This window comes from Calliopsis andreniformis, chromosome 10 (genome assembly GCF_051401765.1).
Source record: "Calliopsis andreniformis isolate RMS-2024a chromosome 10, iyCalAndr_principal, whole genome shotgun sequence".
NCBI lineage: Eukaryota > Metazoa > Arthropoda > Insecta > Hymenoptera > Andrenidae > Calliopsis > Calliopsis andreniformis.
The window spans coordinates 16922864-16941333 of NC_135071.1; the positions used below are offsets into that span (position 1 = coordinate 16922864).

Consider the following 18470-nt stretch of genomic DNA (forward strand, 5'->3'; position numbering starts at 1 on the left):
CCTTTCTGAGGTTGTTGCTCGTCCAGGTGCGAGCAGGTGGCGAATAGTCCGCGGTCTGGCCAGGTGGACAGCGGTCAGCGCGACTGCGCGACCCTTTGCAACCCTCGGCGTGACCACCCTCGTACAACCACCTCGTCGAAACGAAAGTGAATGGCACGATTGATTTAAACGTGGAGGATAGGGTGAAATGAAATACAAAGGTAGAATTGTTTTTGTTTTTTTTTCTATTATATTGTTTAGAGATAGACTGTAATTGTTAGAAGTCACTGCAGAGACTCGTGCCACTTTTCTAATCTTATGTTTGGTATGATATATCCATTTATCTGCAATAGTGTTTTGGTAAAGTTTACTACAGTAATATTTCTTGAGCGCTTTCTAACATTTCTTATAGCTGTATATACATGAGAACTCTGCATTATGTAGTTCGCTGAAACGCCATCTACAGCGTAAGAATCTGCATGTACGTAGCTCCTCCCAACTCACACGATCCTGTCCAACTCATTATCCTTCAGTACCTTCCTCTAGTCTGTCACTATACATCACTCTTCGTTACCAACTACACTATCCTACATTCCTTCACATAGGTTTGCCTTACATATGGCCCAGAGTGGAGGAACAGTCGCGAGAGAGGAGTAGAACTAAAGGCGGGTTATGCCTACACCTGTCGCTTCAAAAGGGGTGAAGTTTGCTGGTTACAGCTAGCAAGGCTTAGGGCAGCGGGCCTCTAGTGCCCTCCCTCCGCAAACCTCCATCTATCAACCAACTAACAAACTAATATGGACCTGCCAAGATAGGGCCATCACCTTAAAAAAGTATTTTTTTCGAAATCTGCATCCCGAGAAAATCAGAATCGACAAGTGGCGCCACCTAGCGGCAAAAATCAGAACTAAAACAAGAAATTTTATTTTTAGTTCCGACTGTCACCGCTAGATGGCGCCACTTGTCAATTCCGAAAATGCTCCCCGCGAAAATGGGAATTAACAAGTGGCGCCATCTAGCGCTGAAACTTGGAACTAAAATAAGAAATTTTAGTTTTAGTTCCGACTTGTCCCGCTAGATGGCGCCACTTGTCAATTCCGAAAATGCTCCCCGCGAAAATGGGAATTAACAAGTGGCGCCATCTAGCGCTGAAACTTGGAACTAAAAGTAGAAATTTTGTTTTTAGTTCCGACTTGTCCCGCTATATGGCGCCACTTGTCAATTCTGAAAATGCTCCTCGCGAAAATGGGAATTAACAAGTGGCGCCATCTACTGGACAAAGCGGGAACTAAAATAAGAGATTTTATTTTTAGTTCCGACTTGTACCGCTAGATGGCGCCACTTGTCAATTCCCATTTTCGCGAGAAGCAATTTCGGAATTAACAGGTGGCGCCATCTAGCGGCTCAGGGCTGAACTAAAAATAAAATTTCTTATTTTGGTTCCGTCTTTGTCCAGTAGATGGCGCCACTTGTCAATTCCTATTTTTGTGAGGAACAATTTCGGAATTGACAAGTGGCGCCATCTAGCAGCTCAGGGCGGAACTAAAAATAAAATTTCTTATCTTGGTTCCGACTTTGTCCGCTAGATGGCGCCACTTGTCAATTCTCATTTTCGCGAGGAGAAAAATCGAACAAAAACGTTTTTCTTTGTTTGAAAGTCCTATTTTGGTAGGACTTTGAATCGGAGATATGATTTTCATTGCATCGAATGGTGTTGAGTAGTGTTTACAGATGTATTTAGAGGTGTAGGGTAGTGCGGAGAAGTGTGTAGTAGACTAGAATGTTGTGGAGTAGTGTGAAGTGATGGTGGGAGTGGTGTGAAGTGGTGTGTAGTAGTCTGGAATAGTGTGAAGTAGTGTGGAAGAGTGTGAAGTGGTGGAAGGAGTAGTATGAAGTAGTATGGAGTAGTCTGGAACAGTGTGGAATGGTCTGAAGTGATGGTTGGAGTAGAGTGAAGTAGTGTGAAGTGGTATTAGATAGTGTGAGATAGTGTAAGGTAATTGAAAGTGATGTACCGTAGCGAAGAGAAGTTTTCAGCAGCATTTAGCAGTGCTAAGTAGTGCTGAAATTAGATCCATACCTTCCGAAGTCTCGGGAGCGACTGAAGAACTCACAGTACAACGATGGTATTTATACCTCGTAGGGCAAGCTGTATTAAGAACAATTTTATAACAGTAAACTATTTCAACAATAAATAAACCATATTATTTTTCTACTTACTTTCATATTCAACCTTACGTATTCTATATACGAATATAAAATGGTTTATACTTACCTTACAGCGTCTGGCACACAAACCTCCGAAATACTCTTAAAAACTAGTTCACAAAAATATCCTAAACTCAGGTACAGTAGGTGTAGGAAATAAAAACTCATGTTGCAGACTTCAGTAAACTGTATTTAATGAAAAGAATTCGAGTATTTCCAGCTTCACCATTCTCTATTTAAAACAGAAGTCGGTGTAATGAGAGGGAAAAGACACAGTTCTAGCCAAGACCGTTTCGTTTTCTTTCTTTTTATATATTAAGAATTTTTAATAATCAATATTGTCGGATATATATATAATATATATTATATATATAATATAATACATTATATTAATTGAGACATTATGGACACAACGTATAATTGGCGCGGTAAGGTGACAAAGAAGCCTCTCCCTTGTCAGCGTCCTTTCGTCAGAGGGTTGCCAGCTCGCGTACGCGAGTATCAACCTCGTCACTGTGCACCCTCGCTTCATTTCCTTCCTCTCCTTTCTCTCCCCTTCTTTCTCTTCTCCATACCCCTTTAACCTGAGTTCCCCGCGCGCCCCAAACGAGCAGAGGTCTCTCCACGCTTATCACAAGAAGTTTCCCTAAAGCATTAAAGTCTCGATCGGCAATCTTGCGTTTCCTCAGAAAGAGAACAGTCTCCCCGCTTGTAACACGCGAATACAAACTTTTAGTCGAACGACTCGAGTCTCTCGAGGAACGGAGTAAAAGCGAGGGGTGAAAAATCGGTCGAATATAATTCATATGCAAATATTCGTCACACGTTCACCTGCTTAGTAATTGGTAATCTCTGTGCCTTAATTATTGAAGAGAGAAAGAGAATCGTAGTCTTCTCTTCGTTGCTCTTTCTAAGGAAACACTATTGCACTTCTCACCCCCTTCTGGTTACCACTATCACCACCTTTGTCACAGCTCTTCCCCCCATTCCCTTTTCTCCATGCCAACCACCCTTATCTCCTTTCCCTTGGTTTCACGTTTTTTTTTCTTGCCACCTCCCCTCGCAGCGTACATAATATTTATATATATTATACTATTTAGTCTAATCCCTGATATATAACATGAACCTCGTTCACAATCGTAAAAAAAGGATCGTGAGACGAAAATACACCTCAGCTTCTCTACTTCGCCGTGTCTTTCGTGCTCTCGTAACCGCCATTTTCGTCCTCGCGATCGCATGTTTCACCCCCGTTTCTAAGGAGGGAGGGGGTGCTTCTTCGACCACGCTTGGGGTTGCTTGGAATTCTCGGGAAAGGGTTGAGTATTCTGGTACAGGTTAACTCGAACAGATTTTTTATTCGAAGATATTGTGCGTTCTTTCTGGGAGACAATTTAAGGGAGGGGGTAGTTTCCAGTATTACGAAAAAAAGTCACTAGAAAAGGTGAAAACAATAGTTTAGGATTCTTCAAAATGAAGGAAAGTAAGAAACTATATTTTTTCAGGACACTGAATTTGAAAACAACCCCCAACGGGCACCCTCGCGCACCCTCCTCTTCCATCATCGTTGAAACGAAAAAAAAAAAGAAGAAAACAAAAGAAGAACAATCACTCACGTCGCTTCGCTTCGTCGCCTACTTTGTACAACCATAACTACACAGAGTGTGCTATCTCGTTTGCTCAATAAATATTCGATAAATATATTCATTGTATTTCGTTATAATAATAATAATATATATATATATATATATATATTTATATGTATATCATCGTATTGCCGTAGTAATAATAATAATCGCACTATATCATCGCCGTAGTCGCTTTTGTTTTAACCATTACAATTATCAGTATCATTAAATAACGTTATATTTATATAATTATTATTATCATTATTCTCGTAGCTGAACTTGCGCCTCGCATGCTCGTGCATACTATATCCCTATTTAACCCCCGCGAAACAACCCCCGAGAACAAAAAGACGAAAATAATTCGATCATCTCTCATCCCCTCCCCCATAAACCACTATTATTTTCAATCTCTTTTGTTAATCTAATTGTTCGTTGGCTAACCGTGTACGTGTGTGTGTGTGTTCACTGTGTCTATCCTCAGTCCCTTGCAAGCTTAACCCCTAGCAAATTATCCATTTGTCTCACCCTCCCTTCATTTACCTACTTATTTTTCTTCCTCACTTAATTGCACGCTCACCGACGTCTCGACTTTTCATCCCCCTCCCCCTGGAATCACACTTCTCTTTCAACCCTCGGGAATCTGCGCCGATTCCCGAGGAAGAAGTAAGCTTTCTCTCGCAGATTTTTAGTTCGTTTGCCCCTTTCAGCGTGGGTGGCCCGGGATATCGAGTCCTTCGTCCTCGAACCCGATCGAGACGCGCGATCGTCGCGTAATTAAGTCACCCCTTCTTGCCTAGCCCTCAACATCCCTCGAGTCTACTAGAGAAGAATCTATCTTACGTAGAAAAAGTCCTCGTGCGCACTGCCGCGCTCGCAGACACTTCCAGTCGCGGCTGGGGACCAATCTCTGCTACTTTTCAACAAGTTTTATTAATTATTGAAAACTAGGTCACACTCATAATGAACCTTTTGAAAATCCTACACTTTGGGGGTAGAGAATTCTACAGTTTTCTGAAAATTCTTTTGGAGTTAACAAGAAATACGATACTTTGGTAGTTTGGCAAGGGGGATGCATAAGGGATAATCTAGAATTAAAAAAAGTCTATGAACTGAAGTTCAACAGAGATTCAGACTTATAGATTAATCTAATATGTTTGAATTTATCTTCAAGTTATTTTATATTTTCCTATGAGTACCAATACAGAAAAAATACAAAGTAGAAGTCTACAGTGAATTCTTTAAAAAAGACTCCTGCAGGAAAGAGATCCCAATATAGAGAAGAAGAAGTCTACAGTGAATTCTTTAAAAAGAACTGGCGAAGGAAGAAGATCCCAGAAAATATAGAGAAGAAGAAATCTATAGCGAATTTCTTTAAAAAACTTGACGCAGGAAAGAGATCCCAGCCGCGCGGAGTCCCGCGGCTCAGCCCTGGTGCGAACGATTTTTTAATGCACTTTCGGTTCAAGGCAGCTCGAGACGCTGTATACAAAATGTTTCCTCGTGGATGTCCCGCCAGAGGACACCAAAATGCGAAATTCGACGCGCAAACTGCGGATGGAACTTCGTCTTGAGCAGAAACCTGGTGGCAGGGTGGGTTCAAGCGGCTCGTCGCGGAGCGAATTGAAAATAGAATCGCGAAGCGGTCGAAGGAACAGCCTCTTTATCTAAAAGCACCTTGAATTCTCGTCAGGAAGCCCTAAAAGCTAGCCTAAGTGTCTCTACCCTAATTGGCACTCTACTCTATACGTATTCTTATCAAAATCGCACGCTGCTAGTTTTGATTCCATTTCTGCGTCGAGTGGACTTCGAGTCACGCCTTCCATTCCGAAATATCTTTAGAAAATTTCTCTGCTATACCAGAAATTGGAAGATTTGTGACATCCTCGAAGTGTCAGAAGTCCTAGACATAATTTTATAAATATTTTTTTGAATCATTTTCTGCGGCAGCTTCAAAGGAACGCGTGACTCGTGATTACGAGGTCCAGAACGGACTAAAGTCAGCGGAGAAAAGAGCGTTCGCAGTGTGTACGTATCCCGAACCACCCTGGTTTCGTTGTAATTCGCCCGTGGATTTTGTCCGCGTAATCGTTGACAGTTTTAACAAAATAAGAAACACGAGGTGTCTCGTTGCAATCCCTATTGGCATCGAGGAAAGTATATTAAAATTCCTTACGCATCTATCGCGAGTCGTGACCGATTTTTCAATCCCTTCTCTTCCACTTTCCTCCACATCTTCGTTATTCTGCACTGAAATATCAACAAAGAAGAAAGAATCACACCTATTAAAAAACCCAATTATTTATTTAAAAAAACTGGAGAAAAGTGGATAACGAAAGGATGAAAATCGATCATAGAGAACCAGACTGAATTCTGGGTCTTCAGAATTCGAATTCAGGCTCCCTAGCGTATCTCTCTGCCCCTGTGCGTAATAATAACTATAAACGTTCAGGCTGAGCCACCCTTCAGATTTTTAAACTATTCTTAAACTGGAAGCTGGAGCAGAAACTTTCGAATTAGTGTTTTAAATGAAATTAATTTCAGAAGAAGATATTAATGAAACAAAATTTTTAACGTTGAATAAAATTTACTTGGTATTTCTACTTTCTGGAAGCTTTTAGCACTCTAGTGTTTCAACGTGAAGGGTGGTTCACCCCATACGCGATCGATATACCTAGCGCTCCGCATAAGAATATTTACATTAATAATCGTTCTCTCCCGTAGTAACCGTAGTGTCATAAAGCGATTAGTAGTTAATTAGTATTAGTAGTAATAGTAGTAGTCAGCGATAATAGCGTTCCTCCTCCCCCTCTTCTATAGTAATCGTGGTACTCGTTTTAATAGTGAATAGGCGGTGTAGTAGTAACAACTGTATGCTGTAGTGCCTCCCTTTTACAATTAGTAGTAAAGTAGCGGTAATAGTAGTAGTAGTAGTAGTAATAGTAGTAATAGTAATAATAGTAGTAGTAATAGTAGTAGTAGTAGTAGTTTATAATAGCGCTGGTAGTTATTTAGTAGTAGTAGTAGTTGTAATAGTAGTAATAGTAGTAGAGTGGTGGTGGTGAGTGGTATCTTTTTCTCAGTGGCGGTGCTGATGGTAATGGTGGTGGTGGTGGTGGTGGTACAGTAGTAAATAATAGTAGTCACCTCGTAGTATTAACAATAGTCGTTGTGTCGCCTCGCGCAGCGTTTAATAGCGGTACAAGCATTTCTTCTTTCTTTATAGGAATAGTATCGCCATCGCAACCCTTACTCAACGTTGTTATTGCTATTACCGATATTGCTAGTCTTGATCTTTGTACTATCACTACGAACCAATCGTCAGGGTGCCACCCCTCTCCCCATTATCCTGCTTATTCTCAATACCCAGCAACCTTTCAGCGACACTCCCCAAATATGCTCAGAAATTAAGCAGAGTTCCCCTAAAAATTAATATCAATTAATTTCCCAGAATATTAAAGCACTTAGCACACAGAGGCATGCAAGCAACGAAAAAGGGAAGAATGTAAAGAAAGTCAACCATCGCCTTCGAAACGATCGCCATCTTATTTCTCATCGACAGAACTGAACAGACGTGGCTAAAAACGAAACAAACCGAACTAAAAGTACAGAAAACGATTCTCAGTAGTATCGAGCGATGAAAGAGAGTCGTTCCAAAAGAAGGCGCGAAAGATCCGTCGTGTACGTTCGCTGATAATTGGCAAGAGAGGTTCGTTGCACCCTTTCGATCTCACTCGAAGAGAGAAATAAGAAGGAAGTGACTTTACAAACCCAATAAGAACCACCTCGAAACTACCTGGTCGTCTAGCGAGTACATTAAGCGCATTTTAATCGGGGGATTCCTCGAGAATGAATATCTTAGGAGTTACAAACTGGACAGGTTCGCCCCTCGTGCTTGCTTTCAACCCTTCGGTTGCCAGCCGCTCGAAACGATTGCTATGTTATATTATGAATCACTTTATTATGAAGCTGAGTTCTTTATCTGAAACTGGAATTCCTTCGATGTTAGTTTGGGAACTTGCGTAGCTTAATGTTTAAAGGAGATTCAATCGTGCAGGCGTCTGGCAGCAGAAAGTTCTGTCATGGTCAGACACCCTCTCAACGTACACAGTCGACGGAAAGCACTTTGGACAATAGTTTAGGACACCTTCGTTCGTTGTCGTCGAGTTCGATGCATTACGTATGTAATTCCTGCGCGACGTACACTAAATTCCTAATAGTTAATAATTATATAGATCTCTCACTATCTCAAAATTTTTTTTTTCCTTCTCGCGTCCCTTTATCGCTCGCCACAAGTCCTTTCACACGCACATTCTTCTCCTTCTCCTCTTCCTCCTTCGTCTTCTCCTTCTTCGGCATCGTTCGCCTTCATCGTCCATTTAAACGTACATTTTTATCAAATAACGTACTCGTAATTAGTTAACCGCTTAAATTACGAAGTAATCAATATTTAAATATTCACTTTGTTTCTAACTAGCAGCCTCTGATGTACTAGTACGCACTAGTCTCCCTTCTCCGTGTTTCTCTGTTTCACTAGTGTCAGCACTAGCCTGAGCATTTAGGCAATTATCAACGATACAATTTATAAAGTTATTAATCATTATTATCATCCGTGGATCGTGGATCGGTTATTCTCAGCTTCGATTTGTTCGTCGATCGGCTCCCCTCGACCGTTTGCTTCTTATCCCTTTCTCTCTTTCATACCTTTTTTTTGTGTTTCACTTTCACGATTTTTGTAAAAACGCTTCGTTGTCGAGAAGAAGCCCCTTCCGCCGCTATATCGCGTCTAAACAAGCGTGTGTGTTTGTGTGAGTGTGTTTAGTGTTCCTTCATAAATATTATAAAAAAATATAATAGAAAATTATAATTTCGTTATAATATTTATAAGCTACTCGATTGGCACTAGAAACTTTTTTCTTTCCTCTTTTTTTTTTTTTCTCGTTTTGTTCTGTTTTCGTCGCTAAACCCTTCCTCGAAGAGTGCAGATTCGTGTGTTACGGTCTCCTCTACTCTAAAGTATTCTAAAATTTTACAAAATATCGCGACGACCGTTCTGACGACGCGACGAACGCGGCCTCGTTTGGTGTATGTACAAAAACGCCTTCGGAAGGGTTCTCTCGAAGCAGGAAGAACAGGAAACTCTTAGCTGCGAGATCGTCGATTATCCTCCTAGTTCCCCTCTTTTATCTATCCTCTTGACACTTTAATCGGCGGGGGCCGATCGACGAGTACCGAAGAACGCTCGAACAAGAAACGAAAGGAGGCCCACGCGTCCTCCTGCAGTTCAGAAAGAGAAAGAGAAAGAGAGAGAAAGAGAGTCACGAATTACACAGCGCTGAGAGAGGAGAAGAAAGCTTCCGGTGTGGCTGGGAGGCCCTTCGACGAGCACAGTAATAATTGACCGAAACGTTAACCCTCTGAGGTCAGAGCTCCTACGTCACAGTTCACATCAAGCAAACCTTCAAGTCCCTTTGAATAAATCTACCCCAAAACCGCGTTGCTTTTCTCCCAATCAGCAGAAGACACCCCGAGGAACACCTCAACCCACCCAAACCCGAAACTCCTCATCTACCTCAACACCTTCGCTGCCCATCAGAAACCACAACCCATCTCCAAACTGCCAGCCTCGCACCTCCCCGTTAACCAACCACAGATGTCTCACGCGATGACGCGTGAGCGGCCCTCCGAGGAAAACGCCTCGTCACGCGCCAGCGCGTGATCGGCAGCGAACGTGTCAGCAGGAACCGAGACTTTCAAAGGTTCAGGGACCCACGAACCAGGAACAGTATCCAGCAGACCTCAGAGGGTCAAGTGTTGCCCCGCGTCCCTGGGACTTCGCCTACGATCGCCCATCGATCGATCGATCTCCGTGTGCCTCGCCCCTACCGGAAGTGACACGGTTCCCCAGCGCGTCCGACTACACACTACGATCAGACTCTCAGGCACTCGATTCTCCGCGGGCTTCGGTCGCGAAGCTGAACACGACACGAGGAATCCTGACGATTCCCGTCCGCTTCTGGGTAACTATCGTACGCGGTGAGCAACGACCCCGTGGAACATGCGAGCTTCTCGAGACTTTCCGGTCGGCGCCTCCAGTGTCACGGGGGAGACTTGGGCCGACCGCTCTTGTCCTGCATCACTTGCTGCTGCTGCTGCTGCTGCTGGGCGGCCTGCTGCTGCTGCTGCTGGGGCGTCGGTTGCTGCTGCTGCTGCTGCTGGTGATGGTGGGACGTCGGGTCGCCGCCCACGCCCAGCTCGGCGCCCATCAGACCACCGCCGCTCTTGTCTACCACGCTGCTCGTGTGCACGGGGTGGAAGTAGCGCTCTGGAAAACGGTACAGGCGGTTAGAGGGCAGGCTCTTCTTGGGCTGGGTACACTGCGGTGAGTAGCTGTAGCTGTGGTACAATTTTTAAGGGTTTTCAAGTGCTGGAGGCTTGCGAAGAGGGGTTCTATTTGTCGTTGAGTCGTCTAGGGGCTGGGGGCTTTCGGTTTTGTGGTGTTGAGGGAGAAGGTTTAGTGAGCAGGGGGTTTCTAAGAAGAGCTACTGAATGGCTTTTCTTAGAGTGGATTATGTGCAATATTGGGGAATTTGAGAAGGATCTTTTTTAGTTATACGAGTGTGTTGCGATTGAGGCAGAATCTGAATTGTACAGAAAGTATATGTAATATCTAAGGTTCTCTATTTTGTAATTTTTGTGTCTCATGAAGGAATTAACCCATCCTTGTACTTTTTGTAATATCAGAACGAGTAGACTGTGGATCTTTATACAAATTTCTGTTTTATCTTATATCTTTATCTTTATAGCTCATTGTCTATCACTGCATGAATGGACTAGAGAAACCTGTGACTCGCTAGAAACTAATAACGAGTGAATACTACACTGTACTAAGCCTGAGAATAAGTAGCCACTTCCTCAAACTCTAAGAACCTTAAAAATTGCAATGAAGCTATAGCTATGCACAGCGATGTAGTGTTTTAGAAGTGTTCCGGTACTGTTTCTGCGCTGCATGATGGTTATCTTGGTCAGCAGATGGTCGGGACTTGAAGTATTAAATTCCTTGAAATCATGACACTATTACTGACCCTCGTCCATGGTGGAAGGCGGTTCGCTGGCAGTTCCAGTGATGATGGGCGCGATCATATTATAATCGTCCTCCAGGTTGATGAAGGGTGCAGTGTTCCAGCGTGGTGGCACGTTAGAGACTGATCTCTGAGTGGCCACTGGCCTCGTCACCGAAACGGGGGACGAAAAGAGGGAGAGGTTCGTCGGAGAGATCACCCCTGACATCGAGCTGATGGAGGGGTACGTGAATATTTGCTGCGAAGAGAAGAAGAAGACATTAGAATCATTGTGAATAATTAAGAAGTTAAAATTGATATACAACTACGTTTTTGGTGACTAAGTATGGACTTCAAAATAATGCAGTACTCCCTTTTTTGACAAACAATTATGAATTTTATAATAACGTAGAAATACGTCTTCAGCAATCAACTATGGACTTTAACCCTCTGTATCAAACGACGTATATATACGTTCTGTGTATTTAGTTAAAATCTGGATGACGTACACACACGTTCTGTACACTTTGATCGACTCAGGTGACGTATACATACATTCTACATATTTTGATTAAATCCAGCTAACGTAAGTATACAGTCCATGTATTTTAATTGAACCTAGGCGAAGCATATATACATCCAAAGAACTGTTCTTGAACACTTTTATTTCTTCCAAGACACCCCGTTGATTCAAAGGGCTAAAATGATATAAAACTACGCCAGCAGCTACAAAGTATGCGAATCCCTCACCTGTCCAGGTTGGGAGTGAAAGTGAGCAAAGGTGTATTCGCGGCTGGTGTGGGGCGCGGTGACGAGGATCCTGGCTGGGCTCTTCCTTCCTGCGGGATCGACGGAGCTCTGGCAACCGGAGCTGACGAGGCCCACAGCGGCCGCGGCTGCCATCTGCTCCTGGTTCGACGCCAGCTCCGATGGGTCCGTGGGCGAGGTCGACGAGGTGGGGGGTGAGTTTGAGCTCGCTGCCGTCAGCTCGCCCGTTGACCTGATGATCGCGACGGGCCTGGCCATCGGGGCAGGCGGCGGCGGCGGGAGCATCGAGCTCGGATAATACTGAGAGAACTTTTGCATGCCAGTGCGGGGTCCAGCTAGCTGCGCCTGGAAATACCACACACCCACCGATCAACGTCGTCGACCCATGCGTGATCCACTCACCCCGTTTACTCTCTAGCAATCTTAGATACAGTTGAGGCGAGCCCCTTGTTTGCCTTCTCGAGGATTCGATGGTGGAGGTGGAGATGAAGGGGATTGGTACTGTTTTATAGCAGTGGCAGTGTGTATATTGAGTAAGGGTCAATGGCAATGTGTGTTGCAAACGTGGGGCTACTCAACGTGTCTCAATTTTAACAATTCTAGACACTCTACTTATTAACATATATATATGTATAAACATTTTGAGAAAATAAGAATTTGGAAGACAATTTTTTGTAATTCCATACATCGCAACGTTAATATTGATTCTAGTTTATGTAAAAAAAATAGTCCAGGGCGATTGGAGCACGGATGACCACAGGTCGCAGAATCCGCCACCGTCGTCTCGACTCCCATCACTCAAAAGCTCCGTTCACCAAACTTTGTGTACCATATCTGCCAAAGAACACGAACTTTCAATCCCAAATTTCTGTGTATCTGCCATTAAGCTGGGTCTACATTACATGTTACATAACAAAGTTATGTAACGTTTTCGAAAACAGGAAAGAGACATATGTATGACATCTCTTTTCTCTATTCCCTAAGGATGGGTCTACACTACATGTTATATAACTTTTTAAGGTACATGTCCACTTGTGAGTAAAACTATCGCGAATTACTCTCGAGAGTGTTTTCAGATAGTGAATCTATCTCAGACACTATCTCTCAGTTACTCTCAATGCAATATGAGATATTAAATACACTATCTGAGAGTACTACCAATAAGCAACTCGCGATACCTTCACTCTCAAGTGAACACGCACCCTTAGAAAACAGAAAAGAAAGACATAAAGACACTCTTTTCCATTTTCTAAAAAACTACACAACTTTGTCATACAACACGTAATGCAGACCCACCTTAAAAAGTTACACAACCCTGTTACACAACACGTAACGTAGACCCAGCTTTAACCCTCTAATTCCACCTCAAAACAATTACAATTCACTGCCAAATGTCCCCAGGATATTTTTCCCTGAAAGAACTACATTCCCCCAGATCTCGAAATTGCTCAAAAGAATTTACAGCAATCGGAACAGAGCTTCCTCGGCCTGGCGTCGACGACGTGGCGGCTTTAAAGGATCCGGAAGCTACCTGGGGCAGTTGCTGGGTATTCTCGGCCTCCTGGCAGACGAACGTCACGAAATCCGAGAGGGTGTCGTGACCGTTCTCGGGGTACTTGACCACCCCCGTCGAGGCGGGGTGCTCTGGCTGGTAGTAGGCGAGACCGGACATACTCTGACCGGAACCACCGGCCAGTCCTTCGTGCGGAGAGTGCAATCCTGAAACACAATTCACCACTGTCATCGACTGGCTGTCGTTCGCCCAGGGGGCCACGACGAACCACCCCCTAAACCCATCCACCTGGGAATCGACTCCGTTTCGCGCCCCTCCGAAGGGGCGGTGCTCCTCTCGTCAATCATCCTGACGTTATTACGTTACTCCTCTAAGGACTTAATGGATAATTTATTCGCGGGAGAAGCTGCTATCCGTGCGTTGAATAATATTAATAATTATCGAATCTCGTGTTAATTGAATGGGGGAGTTGAAGAATAGTGCAAGTCCAGAAACCACGTTTCGAGATACTGGATATCAAAGTGGAGTCCTGTGCATTTAACACAGAGGGTGTTAAGTGCATTTCTTTTCTGCATGGCTTAATATACTTTAGCTCTGAGATTCAGATGTGGGATCTAATAGGGTTCACTTGTTTTCTGTTTAATTGAATATACTCTAGCTTTGTTCTCCAGATATAGAGGCCACTAGGATCCACTTATTTCGTCTGATTTAATATACCCTGCTTCTAAGGTCCAGATATGGTATCAACTAGGCTCCACTCTTTCTGTCTGACTACAAACATTTATTGTCTCAACCCGCTTGAGCCCCAGGGTTCAGCTATACTCTTCAGCTGTACTCTTATATTTCAAAATCTCTGATGCTGGACATGCACTGCTCGTCAGCCCCACGATTCAATCGACTCGATAATAAGGCAGCTCTACTGCAAACACTGGCAAGTGTCTGAACTCGTGACGCGAGATAACGTCTAGATTTCGGTATTAATCGAATGCCGGGAAGTTTTCGAAGCGCAATCTGCAGACAGTGTTAATAACCGTTAAGACGGGGAGCGTTAACGAAGCTGGAAAGTTAGCCGGAACGGATCTCGCGGCGAGAGTTTAGTAGAAGAGGGAGCAAACAGAGGTAACGATTGCCGCTGTAAGTCTGTTAGGGGGTGGTTTTAGTGGTGTTTCAAGGGGGTGAGGGTGGGGGCGACCAACTATAACGATCGTGTTAAGTATATATATATGTATATATATGTGTACGCATATATATACACACATATATAGAAGGCACTCCAAGCGTGAGGCTGGCTGGCTGAAATGTACATGTATTTATATACGCGTGTACGCGCGCGTGCGCGTCATCGAATTCCATTTTCGCCGATTCCGTGAACGATTGGGGAAATATCAGCTCCTTGTATCTCGGGCAATGAAACGTTATTTTCGATGGAAGAAGTTTGTTGAGACTCGTCAGAGTGCGCGCGAGCGCGCGCGCGCGCGTTCACGTATATCACGCACATGTGGATATATACATGTATGTATATATACATATGGTTTATGTATATATATATATTGGTTATATGTAGACAGATAAAGATATATATAGATATATATAGTGCAACAACAAACATCAAACAGCAAGGTAACAACGATTAAACAACACATCAAGAAACATCAAGGATAACAACAACATCAACATCAATAATACAATGATATACATATATACGTGATATATATATGTATGCATGTATGTATGTATATATATATATGTATATGGTATAAACAACAACACCAACATCGCAACAACAATAGAGTATAGTAATATAAGGTAGTATCGTACGGAGAGAGAGATAGAGAGAGATAGATAGAGAGAGAGAGAGAGAGAGAGAGAGAGAGATAGAGAGAGATAGAGAGAGATAGAAAGAGAGATATACAGACAGAGTGTGTATGAGCATTAAACAATAGTTCAATCAAGGTTTCCAAAATTAATCGTATCAATCAATCAATCAAGGTCAATTAAGTCAATGTAATTAGAATATATATATCCATCCAGCATACGACATACCCAGAGCATTGGCCGTGTGAGAGTGAGTGAGAGACAGAGATATAATTATTGGTGTGCACGGTTCAGAGCCAGGGCACGGCCTCGATCGTTCGGCGATCCATGGATCCAAGGGTCCCGTGGAAGTTCACCGCGTCGATTACGCGGCAACGACGCGAAACAAATTCGAACTCGAAACTCCGTCTCGAAATTAGAATTCTTTTCTCGAGAACCGAACGTCCCGAGGTCCTGAGATTCAATGGGAATGCCCACCGAATCCCAGCAGCAACGAACCTTCCACTTTGACCCGCGCGGAGGGACTCGCCACGACCCGAGGCCGCGCCCTTAAAAATAGTAATACGTGAACAGGTGGGTGTAACAGGGTGGGCAGACAGACAGACAGACAGACAAACAGACAGACGAACAGACAGACAGACAGACAGCGACAGCTAGCTTACCAGGTAGACCGGTACTACGCAGTTAGCGAGAAATGCCGTCCGTCTGTCTGTCTGTCCGTACCCAAGCCCCAAACGATACGATATTTTCACGTAACTGGAACGAGCCAGCGGCTCGACCGATCTCTCCGCGGCTCGCTCGAACAAGGGACAGGGGTTCTTGGCCAGGTTATAACCTCCGAACCGTTCTCGGTATCCTTCCCCGCTTAGGCGACAGACAGGTCAGTCAGACGGACAGGCAAACGGGGGCGTTAGAAAAATAATATAGATATACACATATAGTACTATACATACACAGGTGAACAGGATACGGATCGCAGAGTACACTTGTCTCCGTATAGAGGCATAGAAGGACGAGACCTCGGTTAGATCACCGGTTCAGTCGCTTTCGTCGATTAATCGACCCTTATCGGCCCTTCGAATATTATTGTGCCACCGAAAGGAGAAAGGAACGATTACCGCGACCCTTGGGAGTGGGAAATGCAATCGTTCTTTCTTCAGTGGTGGACACTGTGCCTCGAAGCTCTTTAGAAGCTTAGGAGGTGTTCTAGGGTCAGATGAATTTCGGTGAGAAAAAAGTGCAGGGCAGAGGTCATCTCGTTCGAAGGTCCAAGTAAAGAATGGTGCAAGAGATTTTTGGGGTTGGTAGAGGTATCAGAGTTAGGCACTGGAGGTTTGATTCAAATGAAATTAATTATTTGTGAATAGTGAATAAGTCTGTATTTGAATAGAATTCTACTTGAATGACAGTGTCGATGAAAGTGTCAGGCTTAATTGTGATATTTTATTCAAATGAAAATTTATTATACCTGTGGAATAGCAAATTTGATATAGACATGGATTCTAGTGGATAAAAAGTTATTCACTGCTCGTGAATAATTAATTTTATTCGTGATTTTTGGTCAAATGAAATCTGCCCAACTCTGTCTAGGGATCGTGCAAGTAGAACAGGTCAGGCGATGATCAGACAGCGCATCCCTCGTCTGACTATGGCCGCCCGTAGCTACTCGCGCGACTCCAGGTGCACCAAACGCCATTACATAAGTTCTACGCTCGTCAAGCGATTCAATATCGAGCTTCCCGAGCTGGGAAAAAAGGAGAGAAAATTGTCCGATGCGTGTGTGTGTCAAAGGACGTTTGTCCTGACGCGATCGGGAAACTTCTCGCAAGCTTCTTACTGGAGCTCCATCCGCTGAACTCCAGGAAATCTATAAGCCTTTAATCGCAAGGAAACAGAATAAACAAAATCGCGGTCCTACGAGTAACTCTTCGCTCACTAAATCCATCTCGACTATGTGTACCATATGCTTGAAAGCGCAAGCCTCGTCGATCGTCCAAGGACGACAGTCAAAAAATAAATGGAAGAGAAGGGAGACACTGAAGGGGAACCAAAAAGTCTATCTCTGCTATAGGCATTTTAACCTCGATCTACGATTCGGTAGATGGAATTTACTTGAATTTGGTATTCATTTTTTTATCGATTCAATTACTGGGTAACCAGAAAAGTTCTATCGCTGATGAAGATATAATAAGGTGTCTTATGTCGCATTAAAAATTTCAAATTTTATAAAAATAGTACAGTAGAAATTACAAATTACATGAGACTTGGGAAAAGCTTAATACAAGGGTGGATTAAAAGCCAAAAGTAATTTTATTTCATCTTCAAAAGTGACAGAACTTCTGTTACCAGATCTCGCGAAAGAAATCCTGCGAAATGTCATGCATGCTGCCTTGATTTAATCGAATCGCCAGGTAATCTGTATCGCGAGGTTCAAAAAAAAAATAAAGTCGACCCTTTCGCCTCGATCTCCCGTAACGAAAACAGAAAACCAAGAAAAAGTGTGTGCAGGGGTTGGAATGAGGCGTGGGGTTACCAGAACAAAATCTCGGCTCGCCTACCAACGACAGCATTGCGCCAACGATCGTGCACACAGCTGCAGGCGGCTATACAGAGCGAGCAACAATTATCATAAATATTCGTATACACATCTATTTAATCGTTATAATTATCGCCAACGTAATTACCGCCAAATATACGTGTACACGTCTATTTATGATAATCGTTTCACGCACAAGTATATGTATGATACATACATATATATATAATATAATAGAGAGTGAGATGCAACACCGAGCTAACACACAGTCTCATTAAGGGCTAACATATATATATAATGTATATATAGAACATTCTTGCTTTCTTCGAGTTCCTCGTGACTCGCTGCGGTTTACCGTATCGCAATCAGACGTCAGGCGGATTTCTCGAGGATCCCCCTGTGGTAGACAAAACGACCGGAGGATTAATCCACTTCCTTCTGCCGACCTTTGTCCCTCTACTCCCTTCCTCTCCCACCCACGCCCTTTCGCCCAAGGCTCCCACGGACCGAGGGGAAAGGGGACTCTTCTCATCGACATCGAACTTCTTTGGAATAGATTTCAAGAAAGGATCTCAAGAGACGGTCGTTATAATTTCCAACAGATGCTCAATTGACGAAATTGAGGAGGTTTCGTTATCCCCTATTCCAAAGAATTCTAATGATATTATAATTTGTTAAGTGGATCGTGACAGAAGTCCCTCCCTTTTATTTTGAAGACTAAGCTTAGAGATTTCTATTAAAAATAAATAATTAACCCTTTGACTGCCATTCAGTATCCCCTCAGACACTTTACCACAGTCAAAGGACTAAGGGAAAGAGAAATATTGTAGAAAAAAGTCTTAAACTCTATCCATAGCTTCCCCATGAATTCCACAAATTTAATACAAGAAAATACTTTTAAAAAATGATCTTAAACTCTATTCAGTTTCCCCACGAACCCCAGAAATTTGATCAGCTCTGAAAAATGT

The 18470-nt window shown here is 43.3% G+C and overlaps 1 protein-coding gene across 9 annotated transcripts in view; it reads right to left on the minus strand.

Moving 5' to 3' along the window:
* Window positions 1-8948: 8948 nt before the first annotated feature.
* Window positions 8949-18470, minus strand: part of Nfi (Nuclear factor I) — a 75283-nt gene continuing 65761 nt past the window's right edge. For 6 of the 9 annotated variants that reach the window (XM_076387777.1, XM_076387776.1, XM_076387775.1 and 3 more), the window contains 4 exons: window positions 13170-13357; window positions 11621-11983; window positions 10895-11129; window positions 8949-10134 (listed from right to left, as the gene is read on the minus strand). In XM_076387777.1, the coding sequence (XP_076243892.1) occupies window positions 9908-10134; window positions 10895-11129; window positions 11621-11983; window positions 13170-13357 (1013 nt within the window). In that variant the 3' untranslated portion in view covers window positions 8949-9907. Of the gene's footprint in view, window positions 10135-10804; window positions 11130-11620; window positions 11984-13169; window positions 13358-18470 lie in introns of all 9 variants that reach the window. The other 3 variants (XM_076387773.1, XR_013002865.1, XM_076387778.1) reach the window with 3 other exon arrangements.